This window comes from Artemia sp. Qi Xiang Cuo, chromosome 9 (genome assembly GCF_049724085.1).
Source record: "Artemia sp. Qi Xiang Cuo chromosome 9, ASM4972408v1, whole genome shotgun sequence".
NCBI lineage: Eukaryota > Metazoa > Arthropoda > Branchiopoda > Anostraca > Artemiidae > Artemia > Artemia sp. Qi Xiang Cuo.
In genome coordinates, this window is record NC_142802.1 from 28,559,326 (window position 1) to 28,582,223 (window position 22,898).

Below are 22,898 nucleotides of genomic sequence, written 5' to 3' on the forward strand. Positions count from 1 at the left end.
TAAAAATCGAAATTTTGATATCAATTGATATATCAAAAGAATCATATTATTATAACAATTTCAAATATATCATAATTTAAGGCCATATTTAACTCTGTGTATGCCCCTACTTAAATATTAAAATCGAGCTTTAACCTGGAAATTGCATTCGAACCGTTTGTTAGTAAAAAAACAAAAAACAAAGCTTTAATGACTTTATACTGATAGGTTGTGGAAAAAATTTTAAAGATGAATATTGAATTCAATCAGAAGTATTTACATTTTTTTTTTTGGGGGGGGGGGGGCAAATATATAAAAGATAAATACTCAATCAGTTAAGCATGTGAAAATTATAAAAAGTAGATAATGCATAAAACTATCTCTTAGGGGTGAGCCCCAACTTCCTCCCGGTGCGTAAACATGTTTTTTGGGATATTCTGTTCGTCAAAGTAAGCGTAGGAGTATTTCATATTTGGGTCTCGTGCATAATTTTTCGTATTATTTCAGACGAGTATGCCTCATTATGTTCAGAGCCTGGATCATTAACTCAAGTAAATGAGTGTGCTCTTAGACCTGATATTTGTGGACAAGATGGAAAGTGTGTCGATACCCCTGAGGGATACAGATGTGAATGCAAACCTGGTTTCCAAGTTACAACTTCTGGAGTCTGTGAAGATATAGACGAATGTAGAGAGAGTGGAGTCTGTGTTGGAGGTAGATGTACTAATATACCAGGAAGCTTTAAGTGCGTTTGTCCTCCAGGGTTTGACTTATCTGAAGATGGAAGGTCATGTATTGGTAAGTAAATTCTGCTCAATTGTTTTCGTTTTATTTAAATCTCCATGCGTAAATTGCCAAAGGGGTTTTTATGTAAATTTCAAAAGAACTTCTGAAATTTGACCTAATTTGATGGTTTGATTTTCAAATAATCGTCGTGCTTTAATATATATATATATATATATATATATATATATATATATATATATATATATATATATATATATATATATATATATATATATATATATATATATATATATATATATACATATATATATATAATAAACTATATATAAAAAAACATAAAAATATATAAAATATATATAAAAAACTATTTCAGCCGATTTAAAAAAAATTCTAAGTTCTTTGCATTGGTTTTAATACATCCTATTGTTTTTGAAACTGTATTTATTATAACCATTCAAATTTTCTTTATGAAGCTCGTCCGATATGAAGAGCAGATTTAGCTTTCGATACTCTGAGGCAAAAATTTGTTACTCCATTCCAATAAGTCGACGTTTATATCATGATAAACATAAATTTTTAAGTCTATTAAAATTAAAAACTTAGACGCGTAGCTGAGTTATTATTATTATTTTCTTACTTTATCTTTTTGTCGTTCTGTGTGGGTAGTGTCATTCGGTGGTTAAGCAACTTTAATAAAGAACTTTAAGCAACTTTTAATTAAGAAGATAAGCAACTGTAATGTTTGGTTTTTCTCAGGAAAAAAAAAACACCGTTGAGCTTTATTTGAACTAGGGAAACAGCCTAAGTACCAGTTATTCTATTCTCTTTTTATGTTCTTGATAATCATTATCCCATCGGTTTTTATTGGATAACATTCTGATTTAGAGAACTATTTTTTTTTTAATTTAAAGAATGAAATTTGAAAAGCTTACCAGTAAGCTTTATTTGAAAAGCTTACTATTTTACTAGTAAGTCTGAAATTTCCATGAAAAAAATGTTTATCTATTTTTTTTTAGAATATTTAACTTCAGCGGAAGCTTCTTAACTCCGGGATATAATCAAATTTTTATTAGATTTTTTTTTAGGAAAAAAATCACCTTATTTTCAGTCCAAAGGCTATAAACGCATAAAGATGACACGGCAGCATGGAAAAACCTATGCAGAAGTTTTTTTTAATTGAAACATGCAATTTTACTGACTAATTTTGTTATTTGTTCGATACAATTATGAAGTTTATAGAACCGAATTTTGGAAAAACTTTCATAGTGTTCAATGTTTTATGAGCGTTCAATCAAGGGCGGCGGCAGAAAATTTTCCAGGGGCTGGCCAAAGTATCCGTGGTGTTTGAGTGACAGGGAATATATTTCTGGAAATTTTTTTTGTAGGAATAAGTTTTTTTTAAGTACTTTTAAGAAATAACTCTCAAATAAAAAAAACAATGAAGTTGCATGTAAAATGAAGCAAAATATAGTAAATTTTAGAACGACAAGGATTCCTGGCAAAGGGATCAATTTATTTAATGAATAATATATTTAATTAGTATACATTTAGTCTTAAAAAAAAATCAAACTCAAACCAAATTACAGAAAGATTTATTGCTTCTGTAGATTATAACAGATATAGACTTGCCTTTATGCGATTACCTACGCCTTCGAATAGTTTGCAGATGAAGTAGAGATATTCAAAAACCATCCCACTTGCAGAGATACTATGTTTTAATTTTATAACGGCCATGTAAAATGTACCTCTTTCATAACAGGACACTTCTCCCTCCCTCGAACTTAAATCCCTCATATATTCAGATAATTAAAAAAAATAGAATAGCGAAAGAAAAACAAAATTTAAACTTACTATCCAGCTGTCAAATTAATCCTCTTTCTTTTTAGTATCCCATTCAATTAAATAAATTGAACAGGTTAAAAAAAAATTCGTCACAATAGAATCTTATCAAATAGTTCACCAAACTAATAGTTCACCAATATTCACCAAGACTAAAAATGGAATTCTCGGGACAGTTGTGACACCGGCAGTATTGGCTTTTTACGCTGCTTCTAAATATATAAAATTCCTTCAGTTTCTTGTTAACCACCCAAAACCAAAAATCTGAGAAAATTTGCATGATTTTTGAAAAAAGGGGGGAAACATCCCCCCAAAAGCAATTGATCTCATTGAAAATCCCTTTATTAGATACATCATATCAGAAAACCCTACCATAGAGGTTTCACGCTCCAATTTTCAAAATGGAATTTCGCATTTTTTTTTTTCAGAAGAAACGTCGTCGATGCATGTTTATTTGTTTTGTTTTTCACAGGGGCGAATGTATCAAACCGAAGGTCCAAGATAATTGGGAGGTAGCTCATTCAAACGTGAACTTAAAGCTCTTTTTTAAGGGACCATACAGACTTGGCCTGGGGAAAGTCTTGTTTTCATGGTATTCTAGGGCACCAAACTACCACTTTACCCCAAAGAGGACACATTTGCAGTCAATTTAATATTCTGAGAATCTAATTGATTTAAAAGTATCAATAACTATATTTTAGGCTTCCCAGTTGCAAAAGAAGTAATGCCACACGGTGGCAGTACTGGATTCAACGAAGTCTATTCGCTTTATTTGTAATGAAAATAGGCTACGTTTGGTGATCTGTAATTGCGGCTAGGTGCCCTCTAATCTCTTTTGACTCTTAAAAAGTGAACTAAAACTTTCAATTTCCAATCGAATGAGCCCTCTTTGAAGTTTATACGAGATCTATAAAATTTTAGATAATCTAAGAATATGGGGGACTTATAAGAATGGAAATTGGTACTAGTATCAGAAAGAAAGATGACCACTGCCATCTAGCGTTTGGTGATTCTGTTTCTTTTAAGCGTACCGTAAAACACTGCATACTCATCTTTTCAGGTACTTCAGATGGCGAGGAGGGTAAGAAAACCGAATATTTTGACCAGTGTGCTTTCTTGGTTAAAGTCAACTAGCCTACTTAACCTGCCACGATTTATGCAAGCTATCCTAGGCCTACTCTGTGCAAACAAGATTTTTACTTAAAATAATTCCTAAGAAGAAAAATCATGACAAATTATTACTTAAAGGGCAATTCCAGCTTGAATTGTGTATGAATTCAGATTTATAAATTACTTATTTATAATTATAATTTTAGTTAATATAAAAATGTCAGTGACGCTAATAGTTTTTAATATCTGTCAAAACATTGTTTGATCGCCAAAAATTCCTTCCTTATTGTTTTCCCATTTAGTTTTCAGCTATAATCTGGCAAGCTTGTCGATAAAATTTAGTGTTATAATTTATGTTAGTTTGTGTTATTGCATATACTTCATTTTTATCCTTAAGATTTTGAAATTTTGGATTGTAACTTTTTTACTGAGCACTTATTTCTTATAATTCAGATCACAATGAATGTGGTGAAACTGGAATGTGTGCCAATGGAATTTGCATCAATATGGATGGCTCTTTCAAGTGTCAATGTAGGGATGGCTATGTATTGTCAGCCAGTGGCTTTTCTTGCATAGGTAAGAAATTAAATGTAATCCTTAATCTCATATTAATTATGAAGTCAAGGTGACAACCCAAGCCCCCTCCTCCAATAGTCCTAAGAAATAAGATCATTTTTTTTTATTAAGTGGGTGATTTTGAACTTTGCTGTTGATTTGTGGTCTCTGAGATTCTAGTAAAAAAAAACAATAAAACCTAGGGGTAATAAAGTAGTCCGCTGGGAGAGCTTTCTTAAGTTGTACTTCAATTACATTTTCAGCCTCAGAATTTTCCAGCTATCGATGGACGAGCTAAAAGGAGAAAGGTAGTTTCGCAAGTCTCGTTGTTTGGGGAAATCGCATACAAGTCTTGTATTATTTTGACTTCAATGTGACACTTCAACGGTTTCTCTTCCGTTCTATTCGTTTGAAAATTACATGAAAAAATCTATATCCATATGCTTTAGAACAACAACGTTTATTGTTTGCTTTCACAATATTACTAAGAGAGTTCGCCAACTTAGCGTGCATTATAAGCTTTTTCTTGGAGTCTTATTGCTAGAGCCTTTAAACTCTTTCAATTAAAGGTTTTTTTTCTTTCTCGAGATTACGTTTTCTTTTGGTTTTCGTAAATAAAAAAATTGTATTCTAAACGAAGAAGTAGGTTACACAATGACTAATCAACATGAAGTGATTGGTGACTAATCAATGACTAATTAAATGAATTGAGGGTAATTCCAGATACACATTGTCATTCCGTAACATAAGCTACTTAAGGTAAGAATGTAAAATGGTCTATGATTGGACAGATAGAATCGATTTTACATTCCTATTGAACTTAAGTATACCAACGTTAACCGGAAGGAAAATCAATGTAAATCCGGCATAATTCTTAAAAATATCTTAAGCCTCATTCACATTGAAATTTTTCTAATACCGAGATTTAGCTAGCGCTAATTTGAGCCAATCAGATTTTCCCCAGAATTTACTGATTGGCGGAAAATTTCTGTGAAAAATTCCGATTGCCTCAAACTAGCGCTAGCTAAATACCGGTGTTAGTAAGATCTTATTGTGAGTATGCCTTCAGCAAGTTTCTTTCCTTGCTAGGTTCTTCCAAAGTTCGAGAATACATCAATTTTTTTAACTATTTTTTTATGAATTGAAACCAAAATTAAAAGAAAAGTTTAAAAAAACTAAACAAAAAACAATGGAGCAAAAAAAAAAAAAAAATTAAGATAGACAAAGAAAGAGGACAGGATAGTCTGAAGAAATGATTCAAGTTAATACCTATAAGTTATTTTAATTCTTTTTATCTTATAGATGTTGATGAGTGCCTGGAAAATCCTAGAATTTGTCTAAACGGACGCTGTGAAAACACTCCTGGATCTTATTTGTGTCTCTGCGAGAATGGTTTCACTTCCTCCAAAGATGGCTCTTTTTGTGTTGATATGGATGAATGTTCTCGAGGGGGCATGTGCTCCCATGGAAAGTGTGTTAATATGGATGGAAGCTTCACATGTGTTTGTGACTCAGGGTATAAACTTGGAACTGATGGAAAAACTTGTGTTGGTATGTTGCTGAACTTTTTTTTACTTTGATTTTGCTGACAAACAAAAAGAAGAAAAACTACGAAGTGAATTATATCTAAAGTGTAATGAATTATAGGAACAATCGTAAGATCTCGACATATTTGTCTGGAAAGAGGGCGGGGTGTGGGTATTAAGTGTATATTCGGGTATGACTTTAAAACAAACGCTAAAAATAAGTGGTTATATGGAAAATATAAGAATTGTAGGAAAGACGCGAATTCTTTCATTTACGAACTATTTGACTTTAATTACGGGCAATTTTTAATCACGGTCTTCTCGAAGCTATCTCTCTTGTTCATTTAGTATGTGAGCTGATCAGAAATCAAAGTGATTTTAAAAATTGAAAAGAGAAATAAAATTGAAAAGAAGACATGTTGTTGGCCCTTGCCAAGACAGGGGACGTATTATTTATGGTGTAGGTACATTGATAAGACAGTGCTTTGCTTACAAATTAGTAAACGATAATATTTTTTCGTCATTTTAAACTAGCATCTGGTTAGTTTTTCGAGCTGTCAACATATTTAAGGAAACTTTAATGATTTTTTTACCAAAGATTTTAAAGAAAATATCATTTGAGTATTGTGGCAGCTTTGGGGGGGTTTTCTGTGGTGCTGGAAAAACTCGCTAATGGGCCCCTTGTCTTTGAGACGGTCAGCTGAATAAAAAACAAGTTTTTTCAACTGATAATAAAGAGTAGCATTAAAACTTAAGACGAATAGAAATTACTCCGTACACCAGAGGGATGCCCCGTCCTCAACCCTTACTCTTTTCGCTAAAGTTTTACTTCTTTGAAAATACTTCTCCTTGAAATTCAACGGCTCTTGTGTTTCAGTAGTCTTTGTTAAAGAATTGCGACAAAAAGTAAAACTTTAGTATAAAGACCGAGGGTTGAGGAAGAGGCAGTTCCCTCATTTACGGAATAATTTCTGTTCGTTTTAAGTTTCAAGGTTGCTCCTTACTTTCAGTTGAAAATTTTTTGTTTTTTTCAATTTAATTTCTGACCGATTTTCAAATCATACCAGGAAATCCCCTTCCCTAGCCCTCCACCGAATAAAATTTCCCTGGAAACTTTCCTACCCGAGGAAAATTCTTCCCATGGAAAATCCCCCACCCCAAAACATTTCCGTATATTTCCATATAACAAATACTATATGTGAACATTGGGCAAATTTCATAACTTACAGCCTTTTCTCCAGTGATTATGGGGGTCATGTCACCCAAAAGGTATAGTTATTGGGCTTTTCAACTATGCTGAATCAAATGGCTATCTCAACATTTTGTTTGGATATCTTTGGGGAAAAAAGGGGTGTGGGAGGGGGGCTATTTAGCCTCTAGTCTTTTTGGTTAACTTAAAAAGGGTACTCGACCTTTTGATTTGGATTCAAATGAGCCCTCCTGATCTTCTAGGACTGCTGGTTCGAAACGATCACCCCTGGAAAAGACAAAAAATAAAAATAAAAACGCATCCATGGTCTTTCTTCTGGCCTGAAATATCTACGTTTTTGTGAATAGGAACTTAAAGCTTTTACTGTAGGGTTCTCTGATATGTTGAATCTGATGATGTTATTGTCCATAAAATTTCTTAACTCTTTGGGGGGGCCCCCCCCCCCCTATTTACAAAATGAGGCAGTTTTTGCCAGGCTCGCAGCTTTTGATTGGTAACATTAAACTTAATAAATTTTATATATTTGAAATCAGCATAGAAGTGTAATTCTTTGAATGTATCTATTGCTATCAAAATTCTTATTTTTAGAGTTTCGGTTACTCTTGGGCCGAGTCACTCCTTACTTACAGTTTGGCACCACGAACCTTTTGATACAGTATTTCTGAACGAACTAATTGAGGCTCAGCTTAGTTGAGTAGGGCATACATATAGGAATAGAATTCGAAAATGACCTATATATAAGAACATGAAGAATTATGCCAAACAGGATGTTTGAAATGAACAAAATTCTCTAACGAGAGTGATTTAGTGAAAAGGGAAGAATTGACTTTTGTTTCGTTGGAACATTTGATTTTGTTTCCAATGTTATTGCTTTCTTATCAAAAGCGACAGCTAAATTGATAGTTTGTTGAATAAGCAATTATCGCATTAACATTTTTCATTTTAGATATTGACGAGTGTTCTACACTGCAGGATGCTTGCAAAAGTGGAACTTGCGTGAACACTCAAGGTAGCTTCAAATGTGAATGTCCCCCTGGATTCAGTCTTGGGCCGGATGGTCGCTCATGTCTAGGTAAGTAGTTAGGAAATGTTACCGCAGTTTACCACTAGCAACCTTTCTCTTTTCTTCTTTTTATTGTTAGAAAGATGTGTCTTTAGAGGATATTTAAGCTATACAACGGCCCCCCTCCTAATAGTTGGAGAGACAAAACCAATCGTATTTGAAGAGTTTCAACTCTGTATGTTTAAATGTACAAATAAAAAAAAAACTATAATTTTTCGAACAAATAATCTTTCAAATGGGGATAAATCCATTTATTTAAACAGTGAAAGAAACAGGTAAAAAAATCCAGATATTTCGATCACAATATCTGGACATTTGTACCTGTTTTTTTTTTCACTGTCTAAATAAATGGATTTATCCCCATTTGAAAGTTTATTTGTTCGTCTTAGAACGGCTGTGTGGTCTAAGAAAACAACACTTGCTGTAAAGGTGTTATGTCGAAAATATTGAAATTTTTCACTTGAATCACCGACTCTTGACACCAACAACAGTTTCTCTCCTGCCACTGGAATAGTCTCTCAGATACAACGGTCTCAGCATCAACGATGAAGCTTTCAAGAAGTTACTAGATGTCGAAAGGAATGGTGTTCCCTGGAAGTACCAGGACTTTTAATTAAGGTAATTGGTGACCAAGATTCAAACTTATTTAGATATTTATTTTGTCCTTTTTTTCAAAGGTCTTTGTTGTTGTTTTGTGTCTTTCCACAGAAGGTGCAGAAGAAAAAAAAATTCTAAAATGCTTGTAAAAATGCTACAGATCCTTAAAGTTTCACATGCAAATGACGTAGCATAATGAAGTGGATGCAGCCTATCCTTTTACTTAAATTTGAAAATGGACGTGTAGCTGTAAGCCTTTAGGTCATTTTGTATACTAGTGTTTTCCATTCGTAGTTTGGACTGTGGAGAAACGAAATGTCTGTAGTTTCGATTGCATTAGGAATGGCCTTCCACACACTAGATAAACAACAATGTTAGTGGCGTTTTTCACAATGATCTGCCTACTTCCTTAAAAAATAACCGTTTTTTAAATACTTTTATCATGGAATGTACAATGGCAGAAACAAGCAATGAGAATTGTTTCAGGGAAATACGTGTGAGAATCTCACAGGCTTGTTCGCCTACTGTATATTCCGGGCTTTGTTGTGCCTATCAGATGTGCTGCACTGAGCCTTGCTATAAATTCTATTTATTACTAAGAAACTTGAACAGTAATACTCTTCTATAGGCAGATTGGGAAATTCGGAGAAGTAGGTTTTTCTTGAATTATTTCTGGAGAAAACTGGATCGATCCTTAAAAGGTGAGGTGGTGAAATTTCTGTTTGTAAGGGTTTAACTTGCTAGTTGTTAGGCACAACTATTTACAATAAATAACAGGTTTCTAGCACTGTGTTTGGTCTAAGCTTCACAATGCTTATGAGTGAATACATGCTTCGGAAGTGTAAATCTTGATCAGGGGTGTTTAGGAGGGGGTTGGCAAATTTGTCGAATTTTTCTATTTTTTCAATGAAAATACCAAAATAGGCAATTTCAATGAAAATACCTTCTAAAAGTTTCTTTTTCTAAAGTCTGTTCGGTGATTCTGGGGGGGCATAGACCCAGTGCTCCCCCCAATCGACGCCACTGATCCTGAATATGACTGTGTAACGTTAAATAAAGTGTATCTGTTTTTGCGTGTCATTTGAAGGTGATTTTTTTATTATTTTAGACTCACGCCGTGATGTCTGCTATGCCCACTTTAGAGATGGTCAGTGTCTTAACCCCTCGATGAGTCTTGTATCTAAATCATCATGCTGTTGCTGTACAGTGATATTGGGATCACCCATGGGATGGGGAACGCCTTGTCAAGCTTGTCCTCAGCCAGGCAGTGACGAATTTGAACAGCTTTGTCCACATGGTGCTGGACTTACCCATAGCGGAGACGGTAATCTTTAAATACATATTTCTACTAAAAATAAGAAAAAAAGATAGAAAAGCTTATATTGCATAATCCTGGGCTTTTCTTCAGCACAAGGTTGCAAGTTTTTTTTCCCTATAACTTGGGTTTTAAAACATACTTTGCCTTAATTTTATTATTTTTTATCATGAAAAGTATTAAAGAATTCCTGTAAGGGAGAAAATATCATCTACAGTTAAAACAAAAAGAGAATTTTTTTACGTTGGAAAAGGGGATTATTGAAATGGTATAATCTGCCTTAACTAAAACTAGTTTTAACTACTGTTGAAGTGATTGTTAGTTAGTTTTTATTGTTTAGAGGTTGCACTCTGCTCAATAGTAAATCGCCCAGTTGTTTTTTTTTGTTTTTTTGTTTAGTGTGTTACTAGAGAACTAAACTGAAATTAAATAACTAATTCAAAATTGAATTCTCGTTTTTCTATCCAGAAAACACTGCTAAGCACTTTTAGGCCTCTAATATGGGGATCAAATTATGTGGCGATGCTCCCTATCCTGTCTCCACCTCTGTGCAAGCACGCTTTAATACACATGGGAGTAAAAGAGGAAGTCAAATCAAGAGACAAATTTACATTACCTGCTGTTGCTCAAAAGGTTTCGACGTCTCTCTCAAAATGACTGTGTCTCAGATATGCCATGCCTCTCATAGGTTCGTCATCGCAGCCCTAGGCTCTTGGAAAAGACAAAGCAACTGGTTTATCTATCAGGATTTATTGCCGCCCTGTATATGTTCTATCGACTATTGGGCTAATAAAAGAGTCATCTTAAAACCAAGACTATATAAAAACATGTATTGGTAGTTAAAACATTTGAAGCGATATCTGGCATTATTCGTAACAGCCGGTTAATAATTCTCTTTCTTTTTTGTCACTTATAAAGGGCACTAGAACTCTAGATTTCCAGTTAATACAAAGGTTGGTCCCGACGTTAGCTACATTATTGACGTCAATTCAGCTCTCTCTAAGAACAGACCGATCAGTGCATTCAGCAGAAGTTATTAATATCAAGAAACTTATGAAGAGTGTAGACCAAAAATATCTCTGAATTTTCACAGGTTGTTATTTCTAAATCTGATTCTGAACTAAAAAGTATGTCTCTGAAGAGTAAAGCATAGTCTTAAAAACTGGTTCTTAACAAATGAACCTGAAAAATGTTTTTCAACTGAAGGTAAGGAGCAACAGTAAAACTTAAAACGAACAAAAATTATTCCGTATATGAGGGGAGCTGCCCCTTCCTCAACGTTTGCTCTTCACGCTAAAGTCTTAAAGTTCTTCAAAAATATTTCCCATTCAAAATCAATGGCACTTGTGCTTGAACGTTCTTTTTAAAAGAACTGTGACAAAAAGTCAACTTTAGGGTAAGAGCGAGGGTTGAGTAAGGGGTAGCCCCCCTCGTATACAGATTAAATTTTTGTTCGTTTCAAGTTTTAATGTTGTTCCTTACTTTCAGTTGAAAAAGCGTATTTCTAACCGTTTTTCAGATCGTGTCAGGAAATCCTCTTTCCCCCATGTAATTCCTCCTTAGAAATGTAATTCCTCCATGTAATTTTTCCTTAGAAAATTCCTCCTGGAAACTTTCCTCCCTGTGGAAAATTCTTCCATGAAAAAATCCCCCTCCGCATAAAATTCACCCTACACCCAGGGGGTGTGAAGGTCATTTCATCCCCAAAGGCTTAGTTATTGGACCTTTCAACTATTCTGAATACAATGCCTCTCTAAAAATTTTGAATGGACGTCTCTGGGGAAAAGGGGAGGTGACGGGAAGGGGTGTATTTGCCCTCCAATCTTTTTGTCACTTAAAAAAGGCACTAAAACTCTAGATTTTCGTTCGAATGAGCTCTCTCCCGTTCTTCTATGACCATTGTTTAAATAGAGTAACGCCTCAAAAACAAAAACATAAAATAAACAGACATATAAACACCCATCTGTGATCTTTCTTCTGGCAAAAAATACGAAGTTTCACATTTTGTAGATAGAAGCTTAGACCATCTACAGCAGGATTTCCTGATATGGATCTGGGGTAGGATTTTCATTAAGATCGCTTATTTGTAGGGGGTAATTTCCCCCTATTTTAAAAATCAGACTAATTTTCTCAGGCTGGGAAGTTTTTACTGTCGGAGGTTTTAACATAAAAATTAATGAATTTTATATATTTGGAATCTGCATAAAAATCCGCTTCTTTTGCTGCGTTAATTGTTATCAAAATTCCGTTTTTTAGAGTTTCAGTTCAAGTCGGTCCTTACTTACAGCTGCCATAAACTGTTTGCTTATCAATTGTAAGTTAAATGTCAGCATCAACCAATGTGCAGTATAGGCCCTTGTTCAGTATTATTTGACTTGTTGCTGGAAAAGCTATTGTCAATAATATGACATAGGTCCACTTACGACTATATATAACTGTAGTGTATGCAATATGCTTTTTTTCAGATATTAACGAGTGTGCGCAGAACCCCAATATCTGCCAAAATGGAGCATGTGAAAACTTGTTAGGGACCTACCGCTGTATTTGCAACCCTGGGTATCAAATCGATCCTACTGGAAAAGTTTGTACTGATGTAAATGAATGTGCCATTGACAACCTATTGTGCGACGGTGGTCAGTGTAGAAATACACCTGGCAGTTTTCAAGTAAGTAAATCCTAATCTACATTTTATACTGATAATTATCAGTAGGCTAATTATAATTAGCTCAGTTGACTAGGAAGTTCTGAGATGTTTTGGCTCCAATGTTTTATTATAATTATTTTTTTTCCCCAGAGGCACTTCATATGGAAGGAGTCGTCGTAGAAACTTCAAAGGGGGCTCATTCTATTGGAAATCGAGAGTTCTAGTGCCCTTTTTAATTGTAAAAAATGATTGGAGGGCAACTAGCCCCCCCCCCCCCCCCACGCCCATCATTCTCCCAAACCCATCCAATCAAAATTTTTAGATAGCCCTTTTATTCAGCGTAGTTGATTTCCAGATAGAAAATATATTTTTGAGGAGGGCACTCCCCCACAACCCTCAGGGCAAGGGTTTTAAGTTATGCCCTGGGGGTATATCAGGTTTTTATAGAAGGTGTTGTCCTAGAAACTTCCAAACAGCCTCAGTTGAGTAGAAATTAAAGGGCTAGTGCCCTTTTTAATAGTCAAAAGTAATTGGAGTGCAACGAGCCCCCCCCCCCCCTACGCCCATCATTCTCCAAACACATCCAATCAAAATTTTGAGATAGCCATTTTGTTCAGCGTAGTTGATTCCCAAATAGAAAATAGGTTTTTGAGGAGGACACTCCCCCACAACCCTCAGGGCAAGGGTTTTAAGATATGCCCTTGGGGTATATAATGTTTTTGTATAACGTGTTGTCATACAAACTTAAAAAAAGGGTCATTCAATAGGAAATTCAAAGGACTATTGCCCTTTTTAATAGTCGAAAGTAATTAGAGGGCCACTAGCCCCCCCCCCCCCAACGCCCATCCTTCCACAAAACACATCCAATCAAAATTTTGAGATAGCCATTTTGTTCAGCGTAGTTGATTTTCAAATAGAAAATATGTTTTTGAGGAGGACACTCCCCCACGACCTTCAGGGCAAGGGTTTTAAGTTATGCCCTGGGGGCATATAAGGTTTTTATAGAAGGCGTTGTCGTAGAAACTTCAAAAAAAGGCTCATTCGATTGGAAATTCAAAGGGCTAGTGCCCATTTTAATAGTCTAAATTGATGGGAGGGCAACTAGTCCCCCTCTCTGTTCATCCGTTCACTATACCTATAGTATCAACATTTTTAGTTTGCTATTTCGTTCAGCTGTGTTGATTTCCTCGTAGAACAAATGTTTTTGTGGAGTATACTCTCCAAAAACCCACAAAACACTGGTTGTAAGTTATGCCACGGGGCCATATAAGGTTTTTATAGAAGACGTTGTCGTAGAAACTTCAAAAAAGGCTCATTCGATTAGAAATCCATTGGGCTAGTGCCCTTTTTAATAGTCGAAAGTGATTGGAGGGCAACTAGCCCCCCCCCCCCTACACCCATCATTCCCCCAAACACATCCAATCAAAAATTTTAGATACCCATTTTTTTCAGCGTAGTTGATTTCCAGATAGAAAATATATTTTTGAGGAGGACACTCCCCCACAACCCTCAGGGCAAGGGTTTTAAGTTATGCCCTGGGGGCATATAAGGTTTTTATAGAAGGTGTTGTCGTATAAACTTCAAAAATAGCTCATTCGATTGAAAATTCAAAGGGATAGTGCCCTTTTTAATATTCGAAAGTGATTGGAGGGCAACTAGCCCCCCCCCTCCACGCCCCTCATTCCCCCAAACACATCCAATCAACGTTTCGAGATAGCCATTTTGTTCAGCGTAGTCGATTTCCGGATATAAAATGTTTTTGAGGAGGACAATCCCCCACAACCCTCAGGGCACGGGTTTTAAGTTATGCCCTGGGGGTATATAAGGTTTTTGGTGAAGGCGTTGTCGTAGAAACTTCAAAAAAGGCTCATTTGATTGGAAATTCAACGGGCTAGTGCCCTTTTTAATAGTCGAAAGTGATTGGAGGGCAACTAGACCCCCCCCCCCACGCCCATCATCACCCAAAATACTTCCGATAAAAACTTTAAGACAGCCATTTTGTTCAGCGTAGTTTTTCTTGAAATAGAAAATATGTTTTTTAGGAGGACAATCTCTTACAACCCTTAGGCTACGGGTTTTTACTTATCCCCTTGGGGCATATAAGGCTTTTATAGAAGTCGTTGTCGTAGAAACTTCAAAGAAGGCTAATTCGATTGGAAATTCAAAGGGGTAGTGCCCTTTTTAATAGTCGAAAGTGATTTGAGGGCAACTAGCCCCCCACGCCCATCATTCCCCCAAACACATCCAATCAAAATTTTGAGATAGCCATTTTGTTCAGCGTAGTTGATTTTCAGATAGAACATATGTTTTTGAGGAAGATACTCCCCCACAACCCCCAAGGCAAGGGTTTTAAGTTATACCCTGGGGGCATATAAGGCTACTATAGAATGAGATGTCGTAGAAACTTCAAAAAAAGCTCATTCTAGTAGAAATTCAAAGGGCTAGGGACCTTTTTAATAGTCGACAGTGATTTAAGGACCACTAAACCCACACTCACGCCCACCATTTCCCCAAACACATACAATAAAAATTTTGAGATAGCCGTTTTATTAAACGTAGTTTTAAGGTCTGGAAATTAGGTCTTTGAGGACGACAACTCTTCGACAGCCCTCAGGGCAAGGGTTGTAATTTAAGGATTCTCCGAATCCTTCATATTATTTTTTATGGAAGGGATACTCGTATAAACTTTAGAGAGGGCTTATTTGATTGGAAATTGAAAGTTCTTGTTCACTTTTTAAGAGTCAAAAGAGATTGGTGAGCAACTAGCCCCCCCCCCGTCCTCCCCGCCCTAAATGCATAAGATAAAAATTTGTTAAAAATAGTTAAAAGGTTAAGTAACAAAACTCTGGCGTCGACAAAACCCCCCAGGGCCCGGGGGTAGGAAGGGATTCTCGTATAAACTTCAGAGACGGCTCATTTGATTGGAAATAGGAAGTTCTAGTCCAGCTTTTACGAGTCAAAATCGATCGAAGGGCAAATACCGCCCCCACGCCCTTTTTCCACACCCCTCCCCTTGAACTAATTCTGTTTATACCTGAAGGCCCAATGAGAGTTATAATGTTTTGGTATTAACACACACCTCTTAGGCGTCTGCTCTCCTCCCTAACAGGGAAAGAAACAGAGAGTGTAAGGCAGTGGCGGATCCAGGGGAGCGGCGAGGGGCGCACCCCCCCCTGACGTAGTCTAAAGTACTGGAATTTACTTAATTAACGCAAGATTGCGTTAATTAAACTTGCTCCTAACGCAAGTTTATCGGATCAACCTATTTTGCGCCCCCCCCCCCTAAAAAATCCTGGATCCGCCCCTGTTATAAGAGCACTATAATTTTTAATTTGTAATTCAATGAACCCCTTTACAAAGTTTATGCGACCACCTCTTCGACATAAAGTGCCCCTGGAAAAATAAATAAGTATTAATTCATTGAACCCTTATGGCTCTTTACTTAGGTAACGCTATAGCATTGCTTCTGACCTTAAAAGTTGAGTAGAAATTTCAGCTTCAATTTTTAAGAATATCCGAAATTATCTGAGGGGAATATGTTTGGGGGAGCATATTCCAAGGCTGGGAAATTTCTGCTGGGTGGAATTTAACGCGGAGGAATTATCAGCAGGAAAACAAAATGTTCTTTGAGGGGTGAGGAATTTTCTAGTGGTGTGTTTTCTAAATTTGAATTATTCAGGGAGGGGGATGACTAAATCAATTTGTTTATATTCTAAATTTTACATCTGATAGTAACGGTAATAAAGAATCAATAAAAGTATCAGAGATAGCACTTCAGGTTCCTTTAGACGATTTTGTTCGTATGTTTTCAAAAAAGACATTGTCAAAAAGACAGATTAATTTCATTTGTTTTACTTTCTCTGTGGCTGCTCAATTATGCATGTGAGGGGGGAGACTTCCCCCCACCACTGTCTCCGTTAAGGTTTCATTTTTTATCTCAAGCCTTAAAAATGAACGCAATGCGATTAAAGTATAACTCAAAATAACATATATAGAATAATATATGCACATAACACGGAACAATTAATGAAAAATTGTATATTATGAGTTGAGGCTCACCCAAATGATGGGCCAGGGGGCTCGCCATTCCACAATCTATGAAATTAATCCTGCAATAACTGAAAATATAAAATATTTTTGAGTATTTTAACGTCTTTCACAACTCAAACGGTCCAACATTCTACAACCCAATGAGTCTGTCTAATCTCCTAAATTGGGAACGGAGGAGATAAGTGAAGTTCCGCCCCGTATTGGATGAGTCTCCAACCTCACCTACCCCCTCTCCTACTGTCTACGCTAAAGTTTTCTTCCTTCTGCCAGCTACCACCCTAAAGACTTTAATAAGGTAAAGTTTTGTATGGGAAGAACACATAGTAAATCTATTATAATTATCCAACTATAAGGTTAAAATACATATTCTGTGATAGATACAAAATCGCTTTGGCACAAAAAATCCTATTAAGGTCAATTCCAGTGATCCATTTGTGTCACACACCATTTGTGTCGCAACAGTCGTGATCCCTTTGTGTCAGCAAGTAAAATGGTCAAAACACCCTTATTGGAGCTATTTTTTCAATCCATTCATTGTTGCTAATCGCTGTCCGCAAGTTATGCAAGCTGTCTATTGTTCATATATAAGGTCTTTATCAAAGAGGTAATCGTAGACTTTGAAAAAAGCCTCTTTCGATTTAAATTAAAAGTTTAAGATCCGTTTTTAGAAGTCAAGAATAACCGGACAGTAAGCAACCCCCTCCCCCAGGCCATAAAAACTTGAGACTTTTTGCAATCAAAAACGAACAAAATTTAATTAAGAAAAAACTCCAAAAAATACGTTTTTCAAAGAAAAGTAAAGGTCATTTTAAACTTAAGCTCAGGAGATATGAATACCTGTTAAAATTCAAACTCAAAAAGACCAGAAATTACTATTAAAGAATAAATGAAACCCAAAACGAACAGAAATTAAACAAACAATCATAGCAAAAAACATAAAACAAGTAATAAAATAAATTAATAAATATATCTTAAAGCAAGTAATGCTTAGATTGAATATGAAAATCAAGCTTAAAACGAAAAAAAATAGTTTGCTATTAAAGTATAAAAATAACTTAAAACGAACAGAAATTAAATAAACAATCAATGCGAACAAATATAGAATATATATTAATGTAAATGAATAAATAAATCTTAAAACAAGTGAAACTTAAATTGAATATGCAAATAAAGTTTGATTCGAATAGAAATAACTACAAACAAGAGTTTGGGTATCGCCTTACTACAGAAGCCTAAAACTTAATGTTTCATTGGCGCTTTACTGAAAACGAATTATATTACAAATGGTTTCTTTTGTACTTAATATTGAAAATAAATATTAAAATTGCAGTAAAATTTTAACTGATAAGCTTTCAGCAATTAATATCATTATACATCAAATATTCAGTTTAATCTATTAGTTCTTTTCAAGATTGGTCAAGACAAATATAGTTTCACTACAAACAAAATTTGGATACTTCCCCCTTTTTTAACGGCAAAAACCTAAAGCCTTCTGCGTCATTGGCGCTTCACTGACTATGAATTACTCTTATATTACAAATGTATTCTCTTCTGGCACTTATAGCATTGCAAATGAAAAAAAAATTACAGTGAAAAAAATCTTGAACTGGTGGATCTTTCAACAATTAATATCATTATGTATCTAATATTCTATTTGATTTTGTTTATACTTTCCAAGACTGTTCAAGACTCGTATAGTTTTCAGTAAGGCGCCAATGACGCAGTAGGCTTTAGGCTTCTGCAGTGAGGCGATACCCAGACTCTTGTTTGTAGTTATTTTTATTCGATTCAAACTTGATTTGCATATTCAATTTAAGTTTTACTAGTTTTAAGATTTATTTATTCATTTACATTAATATATATTGTATGTTTGTTCGCATTGATTGTTTATTTAATTTCTGTTCGTTTTAAGTTTCATTTATACTTTAATAGCAAACTATTTTTTTTCTTTTAAGCTTGATTTTGATATGCAATCTAATAATTACTCGCTTTAAAATCTATTTATTCATTTATATTATTACTTGTTGTATGTTTTTTGCTATGATTGTTTATTTAATTTCTGTTCGTTTTGGGTTTCATTTATTCTTTAATAGTAATTTCTGGTCGATTTGAGTTTGAGTTTTAACAGGTATTCATATCGCCTGATCTTAAGTTTAAAATGGCCTCTACTTTTCTTTGACAAACTTATTTTTTGGAAAGTTTTTTTTTTAATTAATATTAAAAAATAAGCGTATAAAATTGTTGTTGATTCCTTAGGTCTAAGGGAACGAGTAGGATTATTGTCCTATGCTTCTGTGCTAAATAGAGTGTTTAAGTTTATTTGTTTATTTTTTTGACGTCAATTGTCACATTTTTTCTTTTTTTAGTTAATCACGTTATTCCTTAAGTGTGTGTCAAAAAGGGAAGACAAATGGCCCGCTTTTTTGTTCATTGTTGTATTTACGTGGTTTTGCCGATTTTTCGCCAGTAAAAAGAATGCAAATCTGAATGGTTCTTTTCTACAAAACTTTAAGCAAGTAAAAAAAAAAAAAATGCTTTTGAGCTACAGCATCTAACTGTGCGATTTTTCTCTTTGCTTAGGCTTTATAAATATAATAAAACACCCAAATTAACCCGAAATACAACTGTCTTTGTTTAACCTAAAATATCTATTTGAAAAAAAGGAGTTTTATTAAATTTAACCTTTATTTTCTTCTCTCTATTCACGTTTCCTTCTTATTTTACTGTTTTGTGTTTTACTGCTATATTTTGTTTAACGCACTGTATATATCCTTTTTTTCTGTGTTGCTTCGAGATGTTTTCCTGTGGTGATACAAAATATTGAATTTACTGGAATTAACTTCGCAATGTGAGAGACACTCATTAACCAAAGCTTAGAAACTTTTGCCATTGCTTACAAGATATGTTTTTCTTTTCTTCTAATTTGATTCACCAAAATATTTAGCTTTGTTTCTGCATAGCCAGTTGTATTCGTTCGTCTCGATTTAGTCTAAACTTTTGTTGAAAAAAAAAATCTTTATTCGAAAATATGTTTATAAACCTTCATCAGCTGAGGTAGTCTATCTGCTGATGACGGTCACTGTGAATATGACCGTCAATTAATAGTGATAATTAATATCCACTTTGTAGTGTATCTGCCCAACTGGAACTCAACTTAATCCAATGAATAATGTGTGTGAAGACATAGATGAATGCAAAGAGCTTGGCGAAGATGCTTGTGTTGGGGGCGAGTGTGTCAATGTTGCCGGTTCCTTTCATTGTGAATGTGCTGATGGCGCTGTGCTTGACAATACTGGACGAGTCTGCATTGGTGAGTTCACACTACCTTTAACAAATTTTAACAGCTATCTATATGAACAAAAGCTAAAAACTTGATTCTCTAATAAGGAACTGTTATTAAACTAAGAATTTTGTTTCTTTGGGGCGACAATAATTTCTTTTTTACTTATTATTTTCCAATTTCTATTTTCATTCCCTATTATCTTCATAAGACATTAATCAGTTTTGTTCTTAATATGATCTTTTTATTAGCTCGAATTTCTGGCAATGTCAGATAATAATTTAGACTTCTTAAAATGATAATTTTTACATGTTGGAATCCGCATAAAAGGAATCCACATTCTTTTGATGTCTTCAAAATCTTGTTATTTTTCAAAATTTAGTGAATTTTGAAAAGATTTTAAATTATTTACAGACGAAACCTCTTGATTAATCTTAAACCTCTTAAATTGGCTAATAACAAAAAGGCTACGATTTAGCTGACTTGAATAAAACATGCTCTATGCAAGAGCCAAATTTCCTGTGATCCAAGTCTCAAGTTACAAAGTCGCATGGAAAATTGTGTAAAATAAGATTTTTCTAAGAAGGATAAATGAAAAAGCGAGAAATCTAGGGGTTTTGCTGACGTGACCATTCGGTGTAGAAGGACTTATTTTCAAGTATGGAGCACCTAGATATGTTTTTTTTTTTTTTTTTTTTTTTTTTTTTTTTTTTTTTTTTTTTTGTATGTGTGTAATTGTGTTGTGTTATGAATTTTGACAGTCAAACTGCACAACTGTCTAATTTTTTTCTATAAAATAAGGTCTCTTTTTGTCTGTAATGTATTTTTCACTCCGGCCCTGGTCTACTGATGGTGCTGCAGAGTTCTCAGATGTCAGACCTGACCTCAGATCCTATATCCTAGAGCTTGGATGCTAAAACATTGAGTTTGGATGCTAAAACATCTGACTGCAACTGATTCTAAATATATTTTTTTCTTCGGTTATTAAACTTTCATAATATTTTTCTGCTTCATTCCTCTCAAATTTAAAAACACTACGGTTGAAAATAGTTACTTTTTAAGTTTCGATGTTTTAACAGAGTTCGATTTTGTTTTGAGCTGCGCATCATATTCATTATAACCACTATGAGTTATCTCGAGTAAAACGGGAACGATCTCGCTTTCTTTTAGTTATTCGCTACCTTTAATCATAGGCAGCGCAATAGCGCTGCCTAAGTAAATAACGATGTTGGCACAATGTACTATTTATTTATTTTTTTTCCTTTAGACCAGGGCACTTCGTATCGAAGAAGTTGTCGTAGGAACTTGAAAAAGGGCTCTTTTGATTAGAAATTGGAGTGGTTTGTGACCTTTTTAATAGTCGAAAGCGATTGGAGGGCAACTAACACCCCTTCTACGCCCACCATTTCCCCAAACACTTCCAATCAAAATTTTGAGATAGCCATTTTGTTCAGCGTAGTTGATTTCCTGATGGAAATTATGCTTTTTTGGAGGACACTCCCCCACAACCCTTAGGGTAAGGGTTGTAAGTTATGCCCTGGGAGCATATAAGTATTTATAGAAAGCGTTGTCGTAGAAACTTAAAAAAGGGCTTATTCGATTGGAAATTGAAATGGCTAGTGCCCTTTTTAATAGCCGAAAGTAATTGGAGGACAACTAACACCCTCTCACGCCCCCCATTTCCCCAAATATTCAATCAAAATTTTGAGATAGCCATTTTTTTTCAACGTAGTTTAAAGTTCTGGAAATTAGGTCTTTGAGGATGACAGCCCCCCCCCCATCCCTCAGGGCAAGGGTTGTAATTTATGCCCTGCGGGCATATAAAATTTTTATAGAAAGAGTTGTCGTAGAAACTTCAAAAAGGGCTCATTTAATTGCCCTTTTTAATAGTCGAAATGATTGGAGGGCAACTAACCCCCCCCTCACGCCCACCATTTTCCCAAACACATCAAATAAAAGTTTTGAGATATCCATTTTGTTTAACGTAGTTGAAAGGTATGCAAGTTAATTATTTGAGGATGACAAACCCCCGAGAGCCCCCAGGGCAAAGGTTGTAAGTTATGCCCTGGGGCATATAAGGTTTTTATTGATAGGGTTGTCGTAGAAACTTCAAAAGGGGCTCATTCAATTTGAAATTGAGAGAGCTGGTGTCCTTTTTAGTAGTCGAAAGTGATTGTAGGGTAACTAATCCCCCACTCACGCTCACCATTTCCCCAAACTCATCCAATCAAAATTTTCAGATAGCCATTTTGTTCAACATAGTTGAAAGGTCTGGAAATTATGCCTTTGAGGATGACAAAGCTCCCCCATAGCCCTCAGGACAAGGGTCGTATGTTATGCCTTTGGGCATTTAACGATTTTATAGAAATTTTTGTCGTAGAAGGTTCAAATGGCTCTTGATTGGAAATTGAGAGGACTAGTGCCTTTTTTATTAGTCGAAAGTGATCAGAGGGCAAATGTCTCCCTCCACGCCTATTATTTTCTCAAACACTTCCAATCAAAATTTCGACATAGCCAATTTGTGAAGCCTATCAGAAAAGCCTGGAAATTATATCTTTGAGGATAACAAATCACCTCAGCCCTCAGGGCAAGGGTTGTAAGTTTTGCCCTGAGGACATATAGGGTTTTCATAGAAAGTGTGGTCATGTAAACTTCCAAGGTGGATCGTTGCATTGGTAATTAGACGTTCTAGTGCTCTTTTTAATAGTCAAATTCATCAGACGGCAGCTACCCTCTCGCCCTTACACACATGTCATTTTGTTGAGAAATGCGTCTAATAGAAATTTTTAGATAACCCTTCTATTTAAAATAGTCTAAACATAATATAACAAGGCTTTCAGGGTTGAAACAACCCCACAGATTAGAGGCAAAGGTTGTAAGTTATGCACAGGGACTATTTAAGTTTTTTATTGAAGGACCGGTTGTTTAATTTCAGAAGAGGCTCAGTCTCCCTCCCTGAAATAGACTATGTCAATATAAAACG

At 35.0% G+C, this 22,898-nt stretch overlaps 1 protein-coding gene across 1 annotated transcript in view; it reads left to right on the forward strand.

Moving 5' to 3' along the window:
* LOC148948529 (fibrillin-1-like) overlaps nt 1–22,898 on the forward strand; it is a 200,967-nt gene that overhangs the window by 83,188 nt on the left and 94,881 nt on the right. Inside the window, exons 10-16 of the mRNA XM_089094443.1 lie at nt 487–777; nt 4,129–4,251; nt 5,533–5,781; nt 7,913–8,038; nt 9,735–9,950; nt 12,407–12,606; nt 19,765–19,945. Coding sequence (XP_088950569.1) covers nt 487–777; nt 4,129–4,251; nt 5,533–5,781; nt 7,913–8,038; nt 9,735–9,950; nt 12,407–12,606; nt 19,765–19,945 — 1,386 coding nt within the window. The remainder of the gene's footprint in view (nt 1–486; nt 778–4,128; nt 4,252–5,532; nt 5,782–7,912; nt 8,039–9,734; nt 9,951–12,406; nt 12,607–19,764; nt 19,946–22,898) is intronic.